This window comes from Dromiciops gliroides, chromosome 2 (genome assembly GCF_019393635.1).
Source record: "Dromiciops gliroides isolate mDroGli1 chromosome 2, mDroGli1.pri, whole genome shotgun sequence".
NCBI lineage: Eukaryota > Metazoa > Chordata > Mammalia > Microbiotheria > Microbiotheriidae > Dromiciops > Dromiciops gliroides.
In genome coordinates this window covers 360,606,668-360,632,424 of record NC_057862.1, presented here as the reverse complement: position 1 = coordinate 360,632,424, position 25,757 = coordinate 360,606,668, and the positions used below count along the sequence as shown (strand labels likewise).

Below are 25,757 nucleotides of genomic sequence, written 5' to 3'. Positions count from 1 at the left end.
TACCAAACACACAAAAAACTTGAATAGATTCAATTACGGCATGTTCCTTAGAGAAATAACAAACAACTTAAAGAGCTAGAGGAATATTCAATACTCGTGATTGGGCTGTGCCAACATAATAAAAATGATTGTACTGCCAAATTTAATTTATACTTTTAATACTATACCAACCAAATTGCCATGGGTAAACTTAAAAGAATTTGATAAAATAATGACAAAGTTTGCTTGGAAAAACAAAAGATCTAGAAAATCAAGGGAAATGATGAAACTAGTAGAGCAGCAGTCATCAAAGCCCTCTAGTATTGGATTAAAAAAGAACAATAGTAGGGCAGCTAGGTGGCGCAGTGGATAGAGCACCGGCCCTGGAGTCAGGAGTACCTGAGTTCAAATCCAGCCTCAGACACTTAACACTTACTAGCTATGTGATCCTGGGCAAGTCACTTAACCCCAATTGCCTCACTTAAAAAAAAAAAATCAATGGAACAGGCTAAACAGAGGAGAATCAGGAAACAATTGAATTCAATAACCCAATGTTTGATAAAGTGGAAACTATAAATTACCTAGGAAAAAACTCCTTATTTGATAAAAACTACTGGGAAAACTGGAAAGCAGTCTGGCAAAAATTAGGCTTAGACCACTTTACACCATTTTCTACAATACATTTTAATTGGATATACAACCTTAATATGAAAGATCATACTGTAGAAAAATTAGAGGAGAATCAAATGATACACCTCTCACATCAATGAATAGGAGAGGTATTCTTAACCAAATAAGAGACAGAAACAATTATTAAAGATAAAATAGCTTTGATTACATGAAATTTAAAAGTTTCTGAACAGACAAAATTAACACTCTTGTAATAAGAGATGTAGTTAAATGGGAAGAAAAATCTTTGTATCAAATTTCTCTGATAGGGGTTTAGTATCAAAGATATTTAGACATTTAATAAATATGTATAAGACTAATGGCCATTCCTCAATAGGTAAATGGTCAAAGGATATAAACAGTCTTCAAAAGAACTACATGAATGAAAGAATGACTGCTCCATATCACTAATAATAAGAGAAATGCAAATCAGAACAACCCTGAAATTTCACCTCCTACCTTACAAATTTGCAAAGATAACAAAAAATGGCAATAGTCAGTTTTGGAGGAGTTATGGAATGAAAGGCATATTAATACATTGTTCGTAAGAGCTCTGAAATAGTATAGCCCTTTTGAAAAGAGATTTGGAATTATGCACATAAAGTAACTAAAATGTTCAGACCCTTTGAAGGAGAGCTTCCATTATTGGGCTTTATATCCCAAGGAAGCCCTTGATAATTATGAACAAAGTCCCATGTACTCCAAAATATTTATAGCAGCACTTTTTATGATAGCAAAGAATTGGAAACAGTAGACATCCATCAGTTGTCTTTAAAGTCAGGAAGTGGCCTCTAAGGTTCCTTCTAGCTCTAAATGTTACAGAGGCTTTTCTGAAAAACGCTTGGTACCTAGGTTCAGACAGGAATTTCATGTATTGGTCTGGAATGAATAAGGAGATCTGGGTTTTAAGCTCCATCGCCTAATCACTATGTGACCCTCAACAAGTCACTTCCTTTGTCCCGGGCTTGTGTTTCTTCTTTAGTGAAATGAAGTTGTGAACTAGAAGATATTTAAGGTCACTTCTAGTTCTGAAATTCTGTTCTATAAAAGTTTAATAATAAAATTGGCAAAGAGCATTTGGAGTATAATATTTGGAATATATCATATACTCCTATAAATTCATAGTGTTGGTAATTTATTGTAACACCTTATCTTGTCAGTAGCTTATAGATCCTTCTATCAACTCTGAAGCAAAAGTAGATCATTTGATGAATAAAAGGCTGGATTCAGCAAGACGAAGTGACCTGCTCACATTTATCTAAGTAGTGACAGTCAGGACTAAAATACAAATCTCCTGATCCCTGGGTCTCCTCTTTTTTTTTTTTTTTTAACATATAAGGTATTTTATTTTTTCCGTTACATGTAAAGATAGTTCTCAACTTTTGTTTATACAAGCTTTACAATTTCAGATTTTTCTCCCTCCCCCTTCCCCTAGACAGCAGGTAATCTGATATAGGTTATATCTATATATCTATATACATATACATATACATATATACACACACACACACATACATATATACACATAATATGGGTCTCCTCTCTTTGAAAGGAGTGATAATGAAGCTGAGTATGGCATTTTCAGAGTGTTCATATTGGAACTAAATTGACCATTAACAAGACAATGCAGTAAGTAGTAAGAATTCTAAGAGTCAGGACAATTGGTTTTGAGTCCTGGTTCTAGCATTAAACTTTGTGACCGTGGGCAGTTTATTTCACTTCCGAGTCTCAGTTTTTTCATCTGTCAATTGGAAATAATACTTTTATTCCTCAGAGGATTAGTTGGGATCAAATGCTATTGTGTATGTAAAGCACAATCTCAATGTAAGCTGCTGTTAGATATGGGGTTTGATTTACCAATAATGGTCATTCAAAATCAAAAACCTTTTCTTTACCTTTCTATTTCTCAAACAGGAAATCTCTCCACTTCTTTCTATGGAAGCTATGGTGTTTGTTACAGAAGATAGAAAATTTTCCCAAGAATCCACCTTCCCCAACACATACACTTTTGATTTGTTTGGAGGTGTAGACGTAAGTCGGTTTTGGTTTTCTTGGTGTCAGGGCCTGTGTAACTATGGAACATGAAGACATTTCAGCTTTCATTTGAGAGAAACCATTTTGAGTTTGTATCTTTTAAATATGAATAGCTTTAGCTGTAGGCTTTTGAAAAGCATAAACATCTAACAGTCTAGAAATTATGTTGGATATCATTTAAAGTAGTTTCAAACTTCTATTCCCATCTCTGCATATTGAAATCCCTTCCTTCTTTCAAGGCCCTACTCGAGATACCACCTGCTGGGAAACCTTCCCTGATCCTCCTATCTGAAAGTGATCTCTCTCTCTCTCTCTCTCTCCTTGTATCACTTGGGATTTCTCTTTTGCATTTAACACATTTTGTCTTAATTTGTGTATGCATTTTAACCCCCTCTATTAGACTATAGTCTTCCTTTTGTATCTCATCCAAACATGGAAGTGACTGTACCAGCAGAATATTTGCTCTGTAAGGTGCTATAAAAGCTAAAGAGACTTTTGAGAAAGTGGATTAAGTGACGGACTATGTATGTCTATTCTCCAGGTCCCAGTTCTCTACTGTCTTACTGCTTTAAAAAAAAAAAAAATGAAATTTTAGAGAACATGTTACAAAAATGGATAGGAAGAGGGGGCGGCTAGGTGGCGCAGTGGATAGAGCACTGGTCCTGGAGTCAGGAGTACCTGAGTTCAAATCCGGCCTCAGACACTTAACACTTACTAGCTGTGTGACCCTGGGCAAGTCACTTAACCCCCAATTGCCTCACTAAAAAAAAAAAAAAAAAAGGATAGGAAGCAACAGAATTATTTCTGGGTACATTTTCAGCAGCTTGAGTGGTCTATACAGCAGAAGTCTAACTTGAATCATAGACCCTTTGGGCTGGAAGAGACCTCTAAAATCATCCAGTACAAGTAACATCCCCCGTCTCTGATCTGACAGACTTGTTTCAGCCTGGACACTTGAAATCACCTTGAGGTGCTAGGTACTCTCCTCCCATGTTCTTCTCACTTGTTGGGCTGCATTTTTCTCTTAACAAAATTTGTTCTCTTTTCCAATTGAGTGTCTTTCTCTTGGCATGGAAAAGACAACAAACAGCTCAATAGGAGTTCAGCAGTTCTGTCATCCAACTTGACAAACATTTAAGTGCCTGTTATGTGCAGAGGCCTTCTGATGGGAACTGGGGAGATAAAGACAGACACAATACAGATCCTATTTTCGATGAGCTTAATTTAGGGAGGAATGGAGGAAGTGAATCTGTACACAAATAACTGATAAAAGGAAAGTGGCATGGTATGTTGGATAGCGCACTGAACTTGGAGTTAGGAAAACCTACGTTTTCAAATTCCACCTCTGTCACTTACCTGAGTGGCCTTGGGCAAGTTACTTTACCCCCTTTGAATCTCAGTTTGCTCATCTGTAAAATGAGAGGGTTGGACTAGAGAGCCTTTTAGATGGAAAGGGGGATAGTGAAAGCAGAATGTGAAAATTATAACGGAGTCCAAGCAAAGTGCTGTGAGAAATTTGAGGAGGAAAGATCACTTTCAGCAGGGGTTCTACATCTTTTTATGCATATCGTGAATAGAAGTTATAAAGCCCTAGTCAGGGAAAAATCTGAATATTTTGAAGTCTATTTTACTTAAATCCAGGGTATATATCTGACTATACCTAGGAATTTTTTCCTTCACAGTTATCAATTCCAAGGTTTCATTGTCACTTTCTCATTTGCTTAGCAAACAAGTAAATACAAAGCAGTTTTTTTAGCAGGATAGCTCTAACATCTGAGGCGATTGGGATAGGCCTCGTGAAGGAGGTAACATTTGAACTAAGTTTTAAAAGGTCCCAGGGATTCCAAAAGGCAGAGGTCACAAGGGAGTGCGTTCCAAGCATGGGGGAAGCCCAAGCCTGTGCAAAGGTATGGAGATGGGAGATTGAATGTCACATATTAGGAGCAGCAAATTCTCTAAAGATCATGGTCAATTGAGTATCAGCAGTTAATTTTTCCTTATTAGTAAGGTAGTCTGGTGTCTTCGGAAAGGTTATCTACTCCATCCTACTTCCTACTCTCATTGCTCTCTCTACTTTTCTTTTCTTTTCTTTTTTTTTGGTCAATCAGCAAGTATTTATTAAGCATTTGCTGTGTGCCAAGTACAATGGAGATACAAAAGCAAACATTCACGACCTCTTCCCTCAAAGAGCTAACATTCTAATGGTGGAAACAAAATGCAAGCAATTGTGTCTATGCAAGATATATACAGTGTTGTTGTTGTTCGTCCTTTATTTTCTTTTTTTGTTTGTTTGTGAATAGAATTTAATTTTTTTTCCAAAATATATGTAAAAACAAAATTTTAACATCAATTTTTTAAAAAACTTTGTGTTCCAACTTTTCTTCCCCCCTCCATTTCCATCCCCCCACCCACAAGAACTCAAGAAATTAAAAATAAGTTATACATGAGTAGTCATGGAAAAATTCCCATATTAGCTAGTTGTGAGAGAAAACAGTCAAAAAAACCCCAAAACTTCAGATTAAGGAATTGTCAAAGAGGAAATGAAAGAAAAAATTTTAAATGTGTTTCCATCTGTTTTCAGATACTATCAGTTCTTTCTCTGCAGATGAGCTGCAATTTTCATAAGTCTTTCATGGTTATGTTGGATCATTGCCTTGCTGAAAATAACCACATGCTTCCCAGCAGATCATCCCCCACTATTGCTGTTATTTTATATACAGTACATTTCACTCTGCTTCTGTTCATGTGGGTCTTTCCAGGTTTTTCTGATAGTATCCTGTTCATCATAACCATTATATAGTGCCTTAAGCTTGACAGAGAGTTTTCTTCGTAAAAGCCCAGCAAAGTAGGTACCATATGGGCAGCTAGGTGGTGCAGTGGGCAGAGCACCGGCCCTGGAGTCAGGAGGACCCAAGCTCAAATCTGGCCTCAGAAACTCAACACCCACTAGCTGCTCAACCCCAGGCAAGCCACTCAACCCCAATTGTATCACAAAACAAAAACAAAACAAAATGTAGGTCCCATGCGTTTCGCCATTATAATCAATCATCATAACTATTTCCCTCCATCCCACTCCCTTCCCATGACATTTACTCTCTCTTCTTTTTACCTATTCCTCCTCAGAGGTGTTTTACTTCTGACTATCCTCTCCCTCGCTCTGCATTCCCTTTTTTCACCCTTCCTTCCTTATCCTCTTCCCCTCCTATTTTCCTGCAGGTTTATATAGATTGCTCCTCCCAATTGGGTATGAAAGCTATTCCCTCCATCAGCCCACTCCAATGAGATCAGGGTCCCTGAGCTAATTCTGTGTTCTAAATTTTTCTTCCTCCCTCCCTCCTCAACCCTCCCTATAAGATCAAGCAATTCAATATGTCATACTGGTGCAGTAATGCAGAACATCTTCATCCTCCTTGAAAGTGTTTTGCTTTTTACTGCTCTCTCCCCAATCTGCCCTTTCCTCCTTCCCTTCTTCCCCCCCACTTCTCCCTCCCCGCCCCAGGGCAAAAATATATTACTATATCTACTTGAGTATGTATGTTAGTCCTTCTTTGAGCCAGTTCTGATGATATTAAGGTTCATTCATTCCTCAACTCCTTCCCCCTCTTCTATTCTCCTCTATAAGCTTTCTTCTTATTTCCTTCATGTGAACTACCTATCCCCAGACCATCTCTCCCCTTCTCCCTCCCTTAGTTTATTCCTCCTGCACCTCAACCCTATTTTAATGATGTCATCATGGATTAGTTAGGTGGCACAGTGGACAAAGCACCAGCCCTGGACCCAGGAGGCCCCAAGCCCAAATCCAGCCCCAGACATAAGACACCCCACCCTGTCTGCCCTACAAGGAACAAAACATAAATGCTTTACAGATATAATCCCTTCATATTCAGTTCAGCCCTATCTTCTATGAATTTCTTACTGAGATAGTTCTTATGATTTCAAAGTATTATCTTCCCATGTAGGAATGTAAACAGTTTGATCTTTTAATATCCTTCATGAAGTCTTTTTCCTGTTTACCTTTTTATGCTTCTCCAGGATCTTGTATTTGAAAAATCAAATTTTCTATTCAGTTCAGGTCTTTTCATCACAAATGCTTGAAAGACCTCTTTCTCATGGAAATCCCGTTTTTGCCTCTGAAAAATTATACTCAGTTTTGCTGGGTATGTGATTTTTGGCTGAAGTCCCAGTTCCTTTGCCCTCTGGAATATCATATTCCATGCCCTTCAGTCCTTTAATGTAGAAGCTGCTAGATCTTGCTTTATGCTTATTGGAGCTCCACAGTATTTGAATTCCTTTTTTCTATCTGTTTGCCGTATTTTCTCCTTGACCTGGGAGTTCTGGAATTTGGCTATAATATTCCTGGAGGTTTTCCTTTTGGGATCTCTTTCAGGAGGTGATTGGATTCTTTCAATTTCTATTTTAGCTTCTGCTTCTAGAATATCAGGGCAATTTTCCCTCACAATCTCTCGGAAGATGGTGTTTAAAGCTTTTGTTTTGGTCATGGTTTTCAGGTAGTCCATTGATTTTCAAATTCTCTCTCCTAGATTTATTTTCTAGGTCAGCTGTTTTTCCAAGGAGATATTTCACATTGCCCTCTATTTTTTTCATTCAATTGGATTTGCTTTACTGTGTCTTGGTTTCTCACAAGGCCACTAGCTTCCATTTGTTCAATCCTAATTCTTAGGCAGCTATTTTCATCAGACAGTTTTTTAATCTCCTTTTCCATTTGGCTTTTCAAACTGTTGACTTTTTTCTCATGGCTCTCCTGCATTGCTCTCATTTCCCTTTCCATTCTTCCCTCCTTTTCTCTACATCTTCGTTCTATCTCTCCTACTTTCTCTTCAAAGTCCCTTTTGAGAGCTTCCATGGCCTGAGACCAGTTCATATTTTTCTTGGAAGCTTTGGATGTTGGAGCTTTGACCCTGTTTATTATCTTCTTCTGAGGTTGTATTGTGGTCTGCCTTACTCCCAAAGAAGTTTTCGATGGTCTTCTGCTTTCTCTGCCTACTCATCCTGGCTTACTATTTCTTGGCTTTTAACTCCTTCTTAAAGTGTGGCGCTGCTTCCAGGACACACTGTTCAAGCTATAGTGTGGCCTGGGCAATGTTTGGGCTTCTTCTCAGCTTGCCTGGCCTCACTTTCATTTGATTTTAAACTCTCCACTGGGGGGGGGGGCGGGAGAGAAGGGTGCTGCTTCTTGGCTCCACTCCTGTTCTCAGCTTCAGAGGGTCCCAGGTGTTTTGGGTTGAGAGGGGCCAGGCTTTAATCTCACCTGGCCTGTTCTCAGGTCTGGAGATAACTAGGGCCTACGTTACTAAGCAACCAACCAGCAAAGCTTTCTGTGGTGTGGTTCTCAGCTTCTGATGAGACTGCTCCCCTGCTCCCCTCCCCCACCCCTCTGGCCACTCAGGATTTCTTCCTGGTTCCCCGCTGGGGTGGGACAGTCAAATCCTTCCCCCCAGTCCACTGGTACCTCTGCACTTACCCCCCACCCTGAGCCAACCATTCAGTCCGACTCCGCGCTTGGTTCCAGAAGATGCCGGTGCTACAGCTGATTCAGAGGCACTGGGGCAAATTCCTCTGGCGGGTGTCTGGTGTGTTGGCCTGATTGCAGGGTTAGGCTTTATTCTTGGCCCAGCACGGCCTCCTGAAATCTATCTATAGCTGGAGAAAACTCTCGGTCCATATTTTTGGGTGTTTTTCTGCCCCAAGGGTTCTTTTATTGCTATTTTTGGGGTGATTGTATCAGGAGCCTTGTGGGTTTAATGTCTTTCCTCTGCCACCTTGGCTTCGCCCCCCTCTACTTTTCAAGAGATAAAATTGTTGATTAGGCAAGCCAAGAATATATCATGTTCTCTACTTTTAGTAGAATTAGGCTTCTGACTGGTACCTAGATAGTTGAAGTCTTTCATTTACTACTGCTAACATGGTTATCCTTATAAATTCTCTTCAATTTATTACATATAGTTTAGAGATCAGGTTTTTGCTTTTAGTGGGAAGGTGTCCATGGGTTTCTGTTGAAGGAAGTGAACTTTTTTTTGGGGGGGGGGGTAGTGAACTTTTTTTATTTTGTCCTGGAGAAGGGAATTTGTGTTCATGTTGTCATTTAATTATTGGGCCTTTTGGAAGGTTTATATTGGGTAGAGGACCATTGGCTTCATTCTCTTATTTTAGTTTTCAGTCCTGGAAGCCTTTACAATGGGACCAGAAAGAAGGAAATGACTAGAACGTCATTTGAAGGTTGATAATTCTTACAGCTCCTCAGCCAGTTGGGGGAGGGGGTGGAGGGGAAAGGGGAGAGGGTCTCTCTGTCATTCCAGCTAGGATTTGGTGGTGGCAAGGGCTCATTTAAGAAATGGCAACCTTGACAAGGATAGTGGATTAGTTGTGTTCTCTCCCGTTTTTGTTGTTTGGTTGTTTCCAACTCTTTGTGACCCCATTTGGGGTTTTCTTAGCAGTGATACTGGAAGGGTTTGCCATATCCTTTTCCAGGTCATTTTACAAATGAGGAAACAGAGGTAAAAAGGGTTAAGTGACTTGCCCAGGTTCACACAGCTAGTAAGTATCTGAGGCCAGATTTGAACTCAGGTCTTCCTGACTCTAGGCCTAGTGCTCTATTCACAGTGCCACCTAGCTGCCCCATTCTCTCTTAGAGAATTGTGCTATTTTAAGATCCTAGAATAGCTGCAAGGTGCAGGTAGGATCATCCATTCCACCCCCTAGGCTTCTGGACCATTGTTCTTGCGCAAAGGCAACATGATATAGAGAAAAAAGACATAGTCAGGAGACCTGGGTTCTAGTTCTGGCTCTTTAACTAGTTGTATGACTTTAGGCAATTAACTTTCTCTCTGGAATTCAGGCTCCTGACCGCTAACGTGAGAGGGTTAGACTAGGTGACCTGAGGTCTCCTCCAGCTCTTTATATGCTATGATTTGTAAAATGTTTTGCCCCAGTTATATATGGAGCAGTCACTGTGAATTACATCAAGGGCAGAAAAACCATTGAAATGTTAAGTAGTAAAGGTCACATCAATAAACTTTCCTCCCTTAGGCAGTTGCTTACATAGCAGTTGCTTTGAAATATGAAGCACTTAAAATATCACCAAGTATTAGCTTCATTTTTGTATGCTGTCACAGTGGGCCTGTGTCTTGGGAGCCAGCGGGGCATATGAGGATTACTTAAGTCCTCTGCCGAGCTGGGTGCCATATAGAGCCTGAAATCAGTGGGCTATTCCCATGGTGCTGATGGGGGCCTTCTTTTGTTTCTTTTAGGTTTTCTTTTCCTTATATTACATGCTTTCCTCCCGGGGCTTCATTAATTCCCAGCTTGTGAGTTGTAGATCTTCTCTTCCCCAGCCCCATGGCAGTTAGAACTGAATGTAATTAGAGAGGGAAGTGAGGAGAGGGGGGAGAAGGGAGGGAAACACTAGCACCAATTCATAGAATATAGTACCTTAGAGCTATAAGGAACTTTAGAGATCATACAGTTTCCTCATTTGATAGAAAAAGTCATTGGAGACTTGCCTAAGGTCATGTGGTGGTCCACTCACAGAGCTGGAATTAGATCACTGACTCTGAGTGCTGGCTCTTCCCATCACAATGAAAACATGTCATTGTCTAGAAGGCACTTTGCCCCTACCACAGAGCCATAGCAATATTTCAAGCCAGCTGTCCTGGGTTTAGTCTTTGCCTTAGCCCCTTAATTCTATATTGGTCTCACAAGAGTTTCTCACATCAGCACTAGAGTTGGGGCCTTTTCCCTAGATCAGTGTGTACTTCTCTGCCTTCTTTCAGTAGGCCCTTTCCTGCTGTGCCTGCTTGCTGAATCAGCTGCCTTCTTTTGAAGTTACCCTCTCATGTTGGTCTGCTACTAATTGCCATAGCTCTCTCTCATCTCAGGCTGTTGGAGCTGCTATGCTAAATCCATCTTTGGCACAATCTTAGGAATGTTGATTTGTCTTCTAGAGTGGAAGTGAAAATTCTGAACCCAAGGAATTTGTTTGAGTTAAGCTGAAGCTTTTCTGTTACCTAAAGAGGGAACAGTTCAGAAGCAAAGCCTGTTGGTTCATTTATTACATGTGTACCAATCACCTATGTTTGGGGCACTGTGCTAGGCCCAGTTGGGGATACAGAGGTGAATAAGATAAAGTCCCTGCTTTCCAAGAGCTTACAGTATGATAGGAACAAGAAAACATGTTACACAGAGAGCTGTGCTAACAGATTAAAACTTGACAAGTATATTATAAGGGGGCAAAGTGCAAGAAGGTGAGAGGAGGAAGCGCTTACCTAGTGTAGCCTTACAGGGAGAGTTAGAGACAGCCTTAGGTAGCGGGGCAGCTAGATGGCGCAGTGGATAGAGCACCGGCCCTGAAGTCAGGAGTACCTGAGTTCAAATCCGGCCTCAGACACTTAACACTTACTAGCTGTGTGACCCTGGGCAAGTCACTTAACCCCAACTGCCTCACTAAAAAAAAAAAAAAAAGAACAGGTAGCATCTGAGCTGCACATTGAAGAGAGGAACTTTGGCAGATAAAGCTAGGGAAGGACGTTAGCAGGGGGCGAATGGTGATTTTCTAAGTATGGTTGACAACTCAGGGCATATTCCTTTGGCCATAATTGTAGCATTGTATATCACTCTGAAAGCAGAAATGAGAACTTATGGGAGGGATCACAGAAACAATCTAGTCTCAAATATCCTGATTTTATAAAGGAGGCTACTGAGCTGTCTTGAGGGGGCAATGGGGACAGTACCTAAATTAGTACAGTAGTCAGGACTAGAATTCAGCTTTTCTGATTTTCCTCATTAGTCATGTAATCTTGGGCAAATCACTGGACTTTTATGAGCCTTGATTCTGTCATTTGTAAAATTGAGGATATTTATCTCTGCCCTGCTCTCTCAAAGAGTTGTCACGAGGATGAAATGGCATAACAGATCTAAAAGTATAAACTGTAAAACATGAGACAAATGTGATGGATTATTGTTATTCCATTGTGCTGCCTCTCCTGTGTCCTGGATATGTGTGGGAGGGTCTTAAAGTCCTGGGAAGAGCATATTAAGGCCTGAGCTGACACAGACAACACTAGGCCATAACTTTTACTTTGAAATGACTTTGTAGATTTAATTGAATTCTTTTTTTAATAGCTCCTTGTGGAAATTCTTATGAGACCTACACTTACTACTCAGAAAAAGAAACAGAAAAGTAAGTGAGCCCGTCATTGTCTCTTAAGCCCTTGTTTGTTATGTTTTTCCCTATATCAGTTTTAAAATCCCAACACCCTTAGCCTCTCTGACCCTGGGAGAATGATATTCATGTGTTAGGAAGAATTCGTTATTCTTAAACCCAGCCTGTATTATCTCAGGAAAAGAAATTCATGTTCAGTTAATGGTATTTGTAGGTAATTGGATTAATGATTTAGGACTTAAAAGTTTAAAAAAAAAAAGATGAAACTCACCAATAATTGATTTCCTTTCCCCTTAGGTGCAGGTCCTTAGGAGGGATTATGTAGCAGCTGATAGGGCTGCAATATGGGACAGTCGATTCCAACTCGTGTATCCCACAGGACAGGGAAATCCTGTCCTGTTGCTGCTCTTGGAGGGCATAGCATCGTCAGATGTTAGCATTGGCAGGCACATCAGATCCTTCAGTCCAGCCTCCTCATCTTGTAGAGGAAGAAACTGAGGCCCACAGAGGTGAAGTATTTGCTCAGAGTTATCCAACAACATAATGGAAAAGCCAGAACTACAATTCAGCTTCATGACTCTAAGCCCACTTTTTTTTCACTTTATCATCTACTAGAAAATTCACTTAATCCTATTTCCTGCCCCTTCCTATCCATTCCTAAGTATACTCATTAATTGAGGTTTTCTTTTATACTTCTCTGTACATATACAGAGGCAGCACGAGATATTATATAGAACCCTGGACCTGGAGTCAGGAAGCCTTAGATATTACTTCTGACATTAGCCGCGTGTTACCAGAGACAAATCACTTAACTTCTGAGAGCCTCAGTTTCTTTGTCTGTAAAATGGCAATTTTATAGTAGTAATATTACTGTAGTATTTAAAACACATACTTTTTGTGAGATTTCAAATGAGATAATGTATGTAAAGTGCTTTGCAAACTTTTAAAGTAAAAAAAAAGAATGTCAGTTGTTTTGGAGAATACAATTTGACAAAGACTACAATTCAACAAATCATTAAAGTGCCTACTGTGTACAAGGCATGTGTTAGATGCTGGGGATTCAAAGCCAGAGATGAAAGTCCCTGCTCCCCAAATTCTACCTGAAGGATACATAACAAATACAGGTGAGTATAATACAGGATAGGGAGGAGATGAGTAGCCAAGGAGACATTAGACAAAAAAAAGCTAGGAAGGTTTGAGGGCAGCAAGAGCTGCCCCCTGTGGCTGTCTCAGAAGGCCTTCCGGAATCAGTGGCACTTGAGCCAAGCCTTGGATGGAATTACGGATTCTAAAAGGCAGAAAGGAGGAGGAGAGTGTTCCAGGCATATAGGATTGCCTGCATAAATGTGTAGAGGCAGATGGCTGCACTGATGGGGAATATAAAAGAAGACTGAAGAAGGGGACTGAGGTCAGATTGTGGAAAGCTTTTCAAATGTCAGGCCCAGGAGTTTGCATTTTGTCCTAATGGCAGTAGAGAGCTGCTGATGGCTTTTGAGCAGGGGCGTGATGTGATGTGTCACTTCTGTGATTCGGAGGTCAAACAAGTATCCTTATAACAAGGTTTTACTGTTTTTTTTGGTTTACACTTGGGGCTAGGAGTGGTCAGTTTCCCCCAAAGGAAGGTGGGACCTAGAATGAAAGTTTTCTAAGTGGTCAGAGTGTTCTCTGGGCTGTGCTCTGCTGAAAGACTTCTTTTGGCCACGTGGGGTGGCTGAAGGATTGAGTAATGGGTTTGCATTCCAGACTAGCAGGAAAAAATAAGGCCTGTAAGGCTGGTTTCCTATTTCAGCTTATTTCAGACAGATGTTTTCTTTACTAGCACAGGGGATCCTCAAGGAACTGACTTAGTGGGGAGACTTTGAATCGCTAGGGTAATATTGAAACCTGTTCTTACTGATTGTGAGCATTCCAGTTTTCTTCTAAGGAAGCAATAGCAGTAATTGACAAGGAATAGCTTATGTTTAGAAGTGGCTATCGGTATTCATTTAAGCCTTTCTATTTAATCCTTTTTAGAATTAAAACAAACACCACACTAAAGACTGAAGGCAAGCTTATTCCACTGTAAAGTCTGTTTGTGCAGTTACTGCAGAGTCTGTTTAAAATGCCTTGAAGATGTTAATTATGAAATGACATTGGTCAGGTCTGCCTGTTCTTAGACTAGCTCCTTCCTCAGGGAAGTGAAGGCTGAGGTAGAAAAGAGCAAGGGTTGAGATTTGGTGTCTACCCTAATAGCCCCATGAATTCCCAAAGGATCAAAATTCCTTATTTCATTTAGAATTGTTGGTGTAATTTCTCTTTGAGAGCAAATATCCAGAGACATTGCCCTACCTGCCATGTAGGACAAACTCTAGCACAGGATAGTGGTGAGGGCAAAGGTTCTGGGATTATGGCATTAGGACACTTGGCACAGAATCTGATCAAATTTAACATTAGGTAGACTGCTCATGGGGATCAGAAAGAGAAAAAAAAATCTTTTGTTGATCAGTAAGCACTTATTAATTGCCTTCTATGTGGTAGGCATTGGGGATGCAGAGATGAAAATGAAACAGTACCTGTCCTCGAGATGATAACAGCATGCTGTCAGTGGTTACTAGGGTTTGTACATATATTTATTTTAGAATATGTTTTACTATTCATAGCCGTACTTGGCCTCTTTTGGATTTTGAGTTTTGCAACTAAAAAAAAAAAAGGAAGTTTTCTTTTGGTATTATGGTTAACTTCCATCCCTGCCTAACCTCTTGTTGAAGTGATATATTCCAACATTAATAACCAGTTATTTTCTTTTCTTCTTTCAGTAAGTGATGATCTGACCAAGGACTGTTTAAGCATCTTATATAATACATGTATTTGTGTAAGTATCTCTGCTTTGAGGACCCCGATTTTTGTTTCATTGATACATTGGCAAGTAGGACTTTTCTGGTGCTTTGGCCAAATCCACACTTGGTATTTTTGTATATTATCTATTTTATATTTTCAAGAGACATCAAAATTCAGTGGAGTGAGGTGATTGGACAGATATTTCCCATTTCTATCCCTGCAAAGTCCATCAGCTTCGAGAATATTTTCTTTGGTTCTAATTAATTCTCTCTCTCTCTCTTTTTGGTGAGGCAGTTGGGGTTAAGTCACTTGCCCAGAGTCACATAGCTAGTAAGTGTTAAGTGTCTGAGGCCAGATTTGAACTCAGCTCCTCCCAACTCCAGGGCTGGTGCTCTTTTCACTGCGCCACCTAGCTGCCCCTTCCTAATTAATTCTTCATGGAGTCCCATAGCTTTGGTTGATTTATGAATTGTCTTCCTTACTCCAACAGTAGAGTTGTTAAATGGAAAAACAATGTCAGTGCATTTGCTTCACCCAAGGAGACTACCAAATGCAAAATAATATAATTGAGTCTATTTGCCTTGTTATTATTTCTGTTATTGTTATTCTTTAATGAGATTGTACATTTATAGAGTTTTCTAATTTGCAACATGCATTGTGTTACAAACCCCCTGTAAGACAGGCAAGGTTGTAATTGTTAATCTCATTTTTCAGATGAGGAGACAGGGTTAGAAAGGTGCAGTATCTAACTCAGTGTCACATAACTGAGTAGCAGATCATGGAGGCCTTACCCAGGCCTTACCAGTACTTTGAGTGCTCTTTTGCTTTTGCCATCCCATCACCCTATATTATACTGTTGCCTTGCTGGCACCCTAAATGTTTAACATCATAATCCTTAAAGATGTGCATTCTTCGTTGATGCTCTTGACTTTTGGTTATTTGTTTAACTTAATCCTATCTCCTAGGTTGAATCATATTTTCCACTGGAGAATTCTTATGAACAGAATTTATTTACCCATTTGATGAAATCTTCTTAAAAGATTTCAGGTCTCCTTGACACGTGGAATTGTTCCTGTAACTATTTGGAGGAGAACCAAAGAAAAATGAACAGCATTATGACCCTGGTATGGGACTCTACCTGAGGATAAAAGTTTTTTTTATTGGATGTGTTATATCTCATCTCATGGGACTTGAACTTGATCAGGCAGGGAGCATTCTATTCCAGTGTTGAATGACGAGGACCTATATGTGCAGCATTCTAGCTAAGCTGCCTTTACTTTCTTGTAATATAGCCCAAGTACATTTTAGTGGAATTGACTCTATATGTATCTAGCAAGAGTACGTTGGCATCCCCATCCTTTATCCAATATGACTGTACTTCAGTGAACATTTTTTGTTTCCTTTTAACAGACTGATGGAGTTACAAAGCGACTGGCAGAAAGAAATGACTTTGTCCTCTTCTTGTTTACACTTATGACAAATAGGAAGACATTTTTACAAACAGCAACCCTCATTGAAGACATTCTGGGTGTTAAAAAGGTGAGTTTTGTCTCAAGATTGACCATCTAGTTGGAGTTGATCCTTAGACTGCATTATAATGCTGAGTGAATTTATTCACTTGTTTATTTATTCAGCATCCATTTATTGAGTGCATACTATGTGCTGCACACTGTACTGAGCACCGAGCTTGGATGGATCAGAGGTAGCTAAGACATGGTCCATGTTCTCACAAGCTTGTGCTTGTGCTCTAGCAGAAGGGCTATCCCCTCTCCACCTCCAACCCCACCGCTCTCTCCCCCTAGGTCAAACAAAACCAGTCAGTCAACTTGTATTCAATGCTTGCTGTGTGCAAAGTAGTCTGCTGACCATGACTAACACACTTGGAGGCTCTCTGCTATCTTGGGCATGGGGGATTCCTGGTGAGGAATCCATTTCCTCTTTGACTGAACTAACAAGTCTTAGGGAGTGCTTGAGCCTTTGCTAGGTTAAGTGACTCAGGATCATGGGAGCCCACATTTAGGGCTGAAAGGGACCTTGGAAGCCATCCAGGAAACCAAGGTACAGAGAAGCTGAATGACTTACCTCTGTTTACATTGCTAGTATGGGTCTGAGGTGGGACTTGAACCCCACTCTTCCCGATTCCAGATCTACTGCTCTTGTTACTTCCTCTCTTAATAACTGTATAAGAGAGCCACAAAGAATTATGCAAAGTCAGAAGAAGGAAAGATTACTTTTATCTCTTTTATTTATGTTGGGCAGTTACATGGCACAGTGGATAGAGTATCGAGCCTCAAGTATAAAATGGGGATAATAATGATACCTATCTTGCACGGTTGTTATGAGGATCAAATGAGATAATAATCATAAAGCTCTTAGCACTGTGTCTGGTACATAGTAAACACTATATAAATATTAGTTGTTGCTTTTGTTGTTATTTCATGGAAGATCTGGCACCGGTCTTTAAAAGATGGGTAGTGTCACACACGTCATGCTCCAACCAAACTGAACTAGAAACCATTCCCCAAATTCAGAGTTCTGTCTCCTACCTCTTTGCATTCACACAAACCATATCCCATATGTCTAGAATTCACTCCCTTCTCATATCTGCCTTTCCAAATCCTTCTGCCTTACCTAAGTAATTTCCCACAGATGAAAGTGTTCGCTTCCTTTTCAAATTTCCTTAAAGTACATTGGCAGGAACCAGATCATAGGACCATGGGATCATAGACTGAGTTGTAGACCATCTTTTGCTCAACCCTTTCATTTTCCAAATGAGAAACTGAAGCTTAGAGAGGTTGAGTGATATGTTAAGGGTTTCATAGGAAGGAAGTAGCAGAGCTGGTATGTGGACCCAGGTCCTCTGATTCTGAATCTAACATGTTTTTCACTGTGTGATACTGCTTCCAAAAAAAAAAGTTATCTAGGGTTACAAAAGGAAAGGATGGGGAGGAAGGCCCAAACAGTATTCCAGGCATAGAGAACATTGTGAGCAAATGGATGGGGGGGAGGGCGGGGGGGGGGGGTTTCTGAATATGTAGTGTTGAATATTTAGAGCATTTGTAGTGGAGCAGAAAGCAATTAGAGATAAGGGGAAAGTCAGTCAGCCAGCCAGCATTTATTAAGTTCCAGGAGCTGTGCTAAATGCTGGAGATAAAAAGAAACAAAAATAGTCCTGTCCTCAGGGAGCTAACATTCTAATAAGGGAGAAAAACATGAAAATTAGGTAGATACAAATTATATACAGAGTCGATGGAAGGCAAACTGAGAGGGGAAAGCAAGAGTAGCTGTGGTATTGGGGGGAGGGCAGAGGGGAAGGCCTCCTGTAGAAGGTGGAATTTAAGCAAGTCTTGAAGGAAGCTAAGAGGCATCATTGAGAAGGGAGAACATTCAAAACATGAAGGACAGACAGGATAAAGGCACAAATAGGAGATGGAGTGTGAGAAATAGCCAATAGGCCAACAGCATTAGATTTTAGAATGTAGGGAAGAGACTACAGTGTAAGAAGATTGAAAAAGTAGTAAGAGAACAGGTTTTGAAGGCTTTAAAAAAATAAAATTAAATTATTTTTTCTCAATTACATGAAAACAAAAAAATTTTTTGTTCATTTTTTAAAAATTTGAATTCCACATTCTCCCTTCTTCCCCCCTCTCCACGAGACAAGCAATTTGATATAGATTATATATGTACAGTCATGCAAAATATTTTCATATTAGACGTTGTAAAAGAAAATGCTGACCAAAACAAAAATAAGGATAATAAAGTTAGTTTAAAAAAAGTATGCTTATATCTATATTTAGACTCTATAGGTTCTTTCTCTGGAGGCACATACCATTTTTCATCATAAGTCCTTCAGAATTGTCTTGGATCATTGTATTGCTGAGGATAGCTGGGTCATTCACAGTGATCATCATCCAATATTGTTGTTACTGTGTACAATGTTCTCTTGGTTCTGCTCATTTTTCTTTGCATCAGTTCATGTAAATCTTCTGAATAGCTTTAAGTGCTAGACAGGGGACTCTATATTTGAGGAGGTAATAGGGAAATCATTGGAGTTTGGTCTGATCTGTACTTAAGGAAAATCACTTTGATAGCAGGGTGGCAGATGAATTGAAGTGGGGAGAGACTTGAGGCAGTCAGATCAAGTAAAAAGATATTTTAATAGTCTTAGCAAGAGGTGATGAAGGCCTGAACAAGGCTAGTAACTGTGGGAGTGGAGAGAAAGCATATGAGAGTCATCATGAAGATAGAAATGGTGAGATTTGGCAGTGGATTGTATATGTGGGATTAGTGAGAATGAGGGATTGTGGAAAACATTGGAATTGAGACCTGAGTGGCTGAGAGGAGTGTGGTGTTCTTGACAGTAATAGGAAAGTTTAGAAGAGGAAAGAGTTTAATGGTGAAGATAATGAGTTCTGTTTTGAATATAGTGAGTTTAAGATGCCTATTGGGCATCCAGTTCAAGATATCCAAAAGGCAGTTGATGTGGGACTGTAGCTCAGGAGAGACTAGTATTGGCTATATAGATCTGGGAATCATCTTCAGAGATAGTAACTGAACCAATGGGAGCCTGTGTGATCACCAAATGATACAGTATAAAAGGAAAAAAGAAGTGGACCCAGAATAAAGCTTTAAAGGGGAAACTACAATTAGAGGGTATGACATTAGTGAAGATACAACAGAAGAGACTGAGAAATAGTAGTCAGGTAAGTGAAGAATCAAGGGAGAGTAGTATCACAAAAATCTAGAGAGGAGAGAATATCTAGGAGGAAAAGGTGATCAATAGAGTCAAATGCTGCGGAGAGGTTAAAACAAAAAAGATCAGAATTGAGAAAAGACAAGATTTGACAATTACAAGATCATTGGTTGGGGGCAGCTAGGTGGTACAGTGGATAGAGCATCGGCCCTGGAGTCAGGAGTACCTGAGTTCAAATCCGGCCTCAGACACTTAACACTTACTAGCTGTGTGACCCTGGGCAAGTCACTTAACCCCCATTGCCTCACTAAAAAAAAAAAAAAAGATCATTGGTAACTTTGGAGAGAGCAAATCAGAGGCCAGATTGCAGAGGGTTAAGAAGAGAGTGAGAGGAAAGAAAATAGGGGCACTTAGTGTAGACAGCTTTGTCAAGGAGTGTAGCTGAGAAAGGGAGAAAACTTATGGGAAGGTATATAGTGGGGTTGGTCAGATCAACTGAGGATTTTTAAGGAAATTTGGACATGTTTTAGGTAGCAGGTAAGGAGTCAGGAGAGAAGAAGAGATTGGGGATAATAGGGAGGACAGTTTGCTGGAAAAGATGAGAGGGGATGGGATCAAAGCAGCATTTAGGTAGGTTGGCCTTGAAAAGGACTCCTTCAGTTGATACAGGAGTGAAGGGGGAAATAGAGAAGATATCTCAGTGATGCAAGATGAGGGAGAAGAAGGCGTTCTTGCTGATTGGACAGAGGGCAAGGGATTCAAGAGTAAAGGACAGTGGGGGAGCTAGGTGGCCCAGTGGATAAAGCACCGGCCCTGGATTCAGGAGGACCTGAGTTCAAATCCGACCTCAGACACTTGACACTTACTAGCTGTGTGACCCTGGGCAAGTCACTTAGCCCTCATTGCCCTGCCCCCCCCCCCCAAAAAAAAGAGTAGAGGACAGTGGAGTATTGAACTGGTTCCTCAAGGAGTCAAGATAGGAAAGTGTAGGCAATGTAGGACAGATGGCCTGAGAAAGATGGGAGGGGCAGAGGGAATGAAAATCACAGTGAAGATGAAAAGAGCTATGGATCATAAAGCTGAAGGATAGATGAAATGATAAAAAGCCAGTTGGGGGGGGCAGCTAGGTGGCGCAGTGGATAAAGCACCGGCCCTGGATTCAGGAGTACCTGAGTTCAAATCTGGCCTCAGACACTTGACACTTACTAGCTGTGTGACCCTGGGCAAGTCACTTAACCCCCATTGCCCTGCAAAAAACCCCAAAAAAACAAAAAAAAACAAAAAAAAAGCCAGTTGGATAAGGAAATTTAGAGTTCATGAACACAGAAGTGGAATACTCCTGGTTAGTAGAAAAGTCAAAGATATGACTGTCTCTATATGGAAAGGTAAGATAATATCAGATTATGGAGGAGTTTGAATGCCAACTTAATGAGTTGGGCTTTCATTTGGTATCATTAAATGAGAGGCTAGCTCAGAGTGTCTGGTTGGGTATCACAAAATGTTTAGTTTTATATAATTATAATTATATAATATATATAATATATTACAATATTTTATATATATACTTTTTATAATTATAATTCTAAGAACTCAGTATTTTAAATTCACTTAGGAATGATCAGGAGGATTGATTCATAAGAGACTAATTCATAAATCAGGATGCCAGTTTACCATGGTGGATATGCCTTTCTAGTAACCCAGATGCCTCTTAGAGTGGATTACTTCTGGATGGCTTAATTGCATCCATTTTATATTGTTTCTTAACTCCAGTTTCATAAGGGACCATTTTCTGACTACAAATTCTGTGCATGCCTCTAGAGATGGGACCCATAGTCTCCTGTGCATGACATCTTCAATTAACAGAATTCCTCTTATTATTACTGAGGTACACAGAAGGAGACTCCTAGGGAATATGTGGGTAGGTTGTTATTATTTGATGATAAGAGGTCTTTGTGCTCCCCTTTGCCCCCCAGTTTGCTTGTTTTTCAACCAGGCTCCCATTTTGTTGTCCCTGCTGAATTTTTCCTAGGTCTGGGTCCTTTGTTCTGGTGTGATGAAGCACAAATGGCCAATTGTCTTGTCCCAGGCTTAATATGAGTGCAGTGTGTGTGGTGTGGGGTGTGTGTGTGTGTGTGTGTGTGTGTGTGTGTGTGTGTGTGTGTGTGTATATACTTGCCCTTTTACAAAGGCCCCCAGGCCAATCCATTGTACCTTTAATGAAAGGGCTTTATTCTTCTTTACCAGTTATTTTTTCCAGCTTATGAAAAGGGAGGAGCAGACAAAGGGGAAGCAGGGAGAGGGGTGGAGAAGACCTAAAGAGAGACATCTGTGGTGGTAGAAAACACTGGCCAGGGAATCATAAGACTTGGGTTCTAGTCCACCTCTGTCACTTACTTATTACATAACCATAAGTAGTTTCTCTTTACTTCTTTGCCTTTGTTTCCCCATTCACAAAATGAGAGGATTGTCCTAAAACCATTCTAGTGCCAATGTTCTGTGATTTTTTTGTTGTTGTTGGGTTTTTTTGGTGAGGCAATTGGGGTTAAGTGACTTGCCCAGGGTCACACAGCTAGTAAGTGTCAAGTGTCTGAGGTCTGATTTGAACTCAGGTCCTCCTGAATCCAGGGCCGGTGCTCTATCCACTGCGCCACCTAGCTGCCCCTGTTCTGTGATTTTTTTTTTTTTTGAGATATTTTATTTTTTCCGTTACATGTAAAGATAGTTCTCAACTTTTGTTTATACATGCTTTACAATTTCAGATTTTTCTCCTTCCCTCCCCTCCCTCCCCCCTCCCCTAGACAGCAGGTAATCTGATATAGGTTATATCTATATATATCTATACATGTACATATAGATATATATATATACACACACATATATATATATACACATAATAACATTAATCCTATTCCTGCATTAATCCTGTTATAAGAGAAAGAATCAGAGCAGTGATGCAAAACCTCAAAATAGAAAAAAAAAACAACAGCACCCAAAACAAAAGAAATAATATGGTTCAATCAGCATCTATACTCCACAGTTCTTTCTTTCTTTTTTTTTCTTGGATTTGGAGATCCTCTTCTATCATGAGTTCCCTGGAACTCTTCTGTACCATTGCATTGGTGAGAAGAATATAGTCCATCACAGTAGGTCAACACTCAATGTTGATGATACTGTGTACAATGTTCTTCTGGTTCTGCTCATCTCACTCATCATCAGCTCACGTAAGACCCTCCAGGTTTCTCTGAACTCTTCCTACTCATCATTTCTTACAGCACAATAGTATTCCATTGTATTCATATACCACAACTTGTCCAGCCTGTGATTTTTTTAACAAAGGTACTTCATAGTCCTCTTATGTTCTTTGGCACCTGAGCAAGGAGGGAAAGGATCATGCTAAAACCATAGTCTCAAGTGACTGGCTGAGGCACTCACTATTCCTTCATCAACCCTCATCTATACTGAAAGCCTGCCTTGCTCAGTAAGGCTTTTTCTCCCTTCCAAGGGGCATCTTAATTCTCCCAGAGTTTGGAGGTTCCTGTTGCAACAAGCTAAGTCTACTAGTAGGAACACTGTGTTAGAACCTAGATGATTTGATTTTTTTTCCCTTAAAAAAATTAAAACATTTAAAAAGTGATTTGAATTTTTTTCTCTACCAGTTTTCCTTTCCTGTATTTTCATCTTGTGCAATAAAATAGCAAGAAACAGTCCTTCTCCCTTCATAGCAGGAAGAGACTGGCTTTCAGCCTTGTCTGATGTGTTTCCCATGTCAAGAAATCTTGCCCTAAATCATGTTTTCTGGAATAGCTAAATTTGAATGAAGTAAATAAGTTGTTCTAATTATTTGTATCTTGAAAAAACACAACTTTTGTTTTTTCTCCTTAAAATTTTTTTTTTTAATTTTAAAAGCTGATTTAGATTCTTCCCCCCACCCCCCGTATTGATCTTTCTTCTCATTCTTTTCTTGCTTATCATCCTCACCACATCCTAGAGGCTAAAAATTTAGGGCAGAACTGTGGTTAAGAGCCACAGGTCAAGGATGCAAAATATTCTTCTTTCCCATTATCTGAGAATGTTCTTCCTTTTCAAAGGTGGGGAAATAAAAATTAAAGGTGAAATGCCAGCTTTTAAAGCCCAAGTGCCACACAGAGGAAATTTGGCCAGTGACTCAATGACATTTCAAATGTAGGTTACAGAGAAGGGCTCTGGTTGAAAGGTGCTGACATACAATGCAGAATTTTATTCTGTTTGACTATATATGTTTTGATTTTCTTGTCTTCTTAGTTGTGGGGAGGAGAAAATGAAAGGGAGAGAAAGTGGATCTTTGTTGGAAAAAAAATTTTTTTCTTAATAGAAAGAAAGTTACTGGCAAAGACATTTCTTATTGGGAGTGGGCCATGACCAGGAACTGCTGAATACTAGTGGCTATCAACATGCCCCTTTCCTTACAAAGTAGAAGTATGATTGCTCTATCAGTACTTCCCCTTGTTATACTTATTTCCCTTTTAGTTAGAATTTCTCTTCCCCAGTGGATTACTGTTTGGCAGACAGAGAGTATCCTTTAAATATCAAGGTTTTCTGGTTTGCTCTATAAATAGTAAATGGAGGAAAAAAATTCATTTTTGTTTTTTGCAGGAGATGATCCGGTTAGAGGACATTCCCAACCTTTCTACTTTAGTTTCCAGTTTTGATCAGCAACAGCTTGCTAACTTCTGTAGGATTCTGGCTGTCACAATTTCAGAGCTTGACACTGGAAGTGATGACAAACATACACTTCTTGCCAAAAATGCCCAGCAAAAGAAAAACCTGGGTCCTACTCGTGCTGAAATCAACCAAGGTAAGTAGCCTGGCTCTCAGACACCCCCTTCCTGAGATGTCCTGTTCTCAAAACAGTTCTCAAATTTCAGAAGAGGGTCTCATATTGTCCCTTTGACCCTCATCTGTATTGAAAGCCTGCCTTGTTCAGTAAGACTTTTTCTCCCCTCCAGGAGGCCTTTTAATTCTTCCAGAGTTTGGAGGTTCTTGTTGTAACAAGTTGTACTAGGAGGTACACTGTAGTAGAACTACATTTGTTGATTTTTTTTACTTCAAAAACCCCCACAACCTTTAAAAAGGCAATTTGGATTTTTTTCTTCTATCAGTTTTCCTTTCATATCCCATAACTGGGAGCTATGTAAGATTATCATTTAAAGCATTTAGCAGAGATATGGAAGAGAACTAAGTTTTTGTTTTATCACACTTTTGTTCAAGAGACTGTTAGGTGCTGGTCATACCAAGCCATAACTGAAATAATATTTCCTCCCAAGGAATTTACATTCCGTTGAGGGGATCAAACATGTAGATAGTTCATTAAGTAAATATTGGGTAAATTGAATAGGGAAGGATCACTGGCAGCTAGGGGGGATCAGGGAAATCTTCACTGAGGAGGTAGCATTAAGCTGAGTAAGGCTTGAAGCAAGATAAGGATTTTGAGAGACATAGTCGAGGAGGTAGCATATTTTAGGCTTGTAGAGAGGTGGGAGAGCAGGGAGGTCCAGCTTGTACAAATACATAGAGGCAGGAAATGGAATGTTCTGGAAATAGTAACCTCATTTGGCTATATTATAGATGCTTAGTGCCTGAAAGGGTCTACAGAGAAATAGAGCTAGAAAGGTCAGTTAGATCTCTGGATGACCTTAAATGCTGGGCCAAGGAGCTCAGTTCTTGTTCTAGAGGTATTAGAGCCCCTTTTTGAACTTTTAAGAGCGGGGCTAGGATGTTTAGACCTATGCCTTAATAAGATGGTTTTGAGATCTTTCAGAGAAGTGTTAAGATGCAAACAGAGAGACCCGTTAGGAAGCTCTTGTAGTTCAGATGAGAAGTCATGAATTGCTGTAAGAGTGGAGAGAGAAGGGGATAAATACAAAAGATGTTGTAGAAATGGAATCTGTAGGACTTGTTCGTTGGACATTCAAATATGGGGGTGAGAAATAACAGAGTTTAGGGTATTATAGATGTTTCAAGCTTAGATGATTGGGAAAATGTGGTTATTCTAGAAATAGGCACGTTTGGAAGAAGAGTGGGATTGGAGAGGAAAGGTGATGAATTCCATTTTGGCCATGTTGAATTTGAGGTACTGGTCAGATAGTCCTATGGAGGCATCCAGCAGAGAATTAAAATGTAGAACTAGAGTTCAGGAGAGATGTGTGTACACACACATTATATCTGAAACTGTATCTGTATCTGTATCTGTATCTGTAACTATATCTATATCTGTATCTGTAACTATATCTATATCTGTAACTGTATCTGTATCTGTATCTATATCTATGTGTGTATATATAGTCACATACACATGTATGTACATGCACACACATGCATATATGTTTACATGCATGTGTGTGTTTATGT

At 39.8% G+C, this 25,757-nt stretch overlaps 1 protein-coding gene across 1 annotated transcript in view; it reads left to right on the top strand.

Moving 5' to 3' along the window:
• The window catches only part of LOC122741238 (transient receptor potential cation channel subfamily C member 4 associated protein), a 78,976-nt gene that overhangs the window by 13,267 nt on the left and 39,952 nt on the right, over nucleotides 1-25,757 (top strand). The window contains exons 3-7 of the mRNA XM_043984476.1: nucleotides 2,563-2,679; nucleotides 11,821-11,878; nucleotides 14,656-14,711; nucleotides 16,088-16,216; nucleotides 24,003-24,204. Of these exons, the coding sequence (XP_043840411.1) occupies nucleotides 2,563-2,679; nucleotides 11,821-11,878; nucleotides 14,656-14,711; nucleotides 16,088-16,216; nucleotides 24,003-24,204 (562 nt within the window). The remainder of the gene's footprint in view (nucleotides 1-2,562; nucleotides 2,680-11,820; nucleotides 11,879-14,655; nucleotides 14,712-16,087; nucleotides 16,217-24,002; nucleotides 24,205-25,757) is intronic.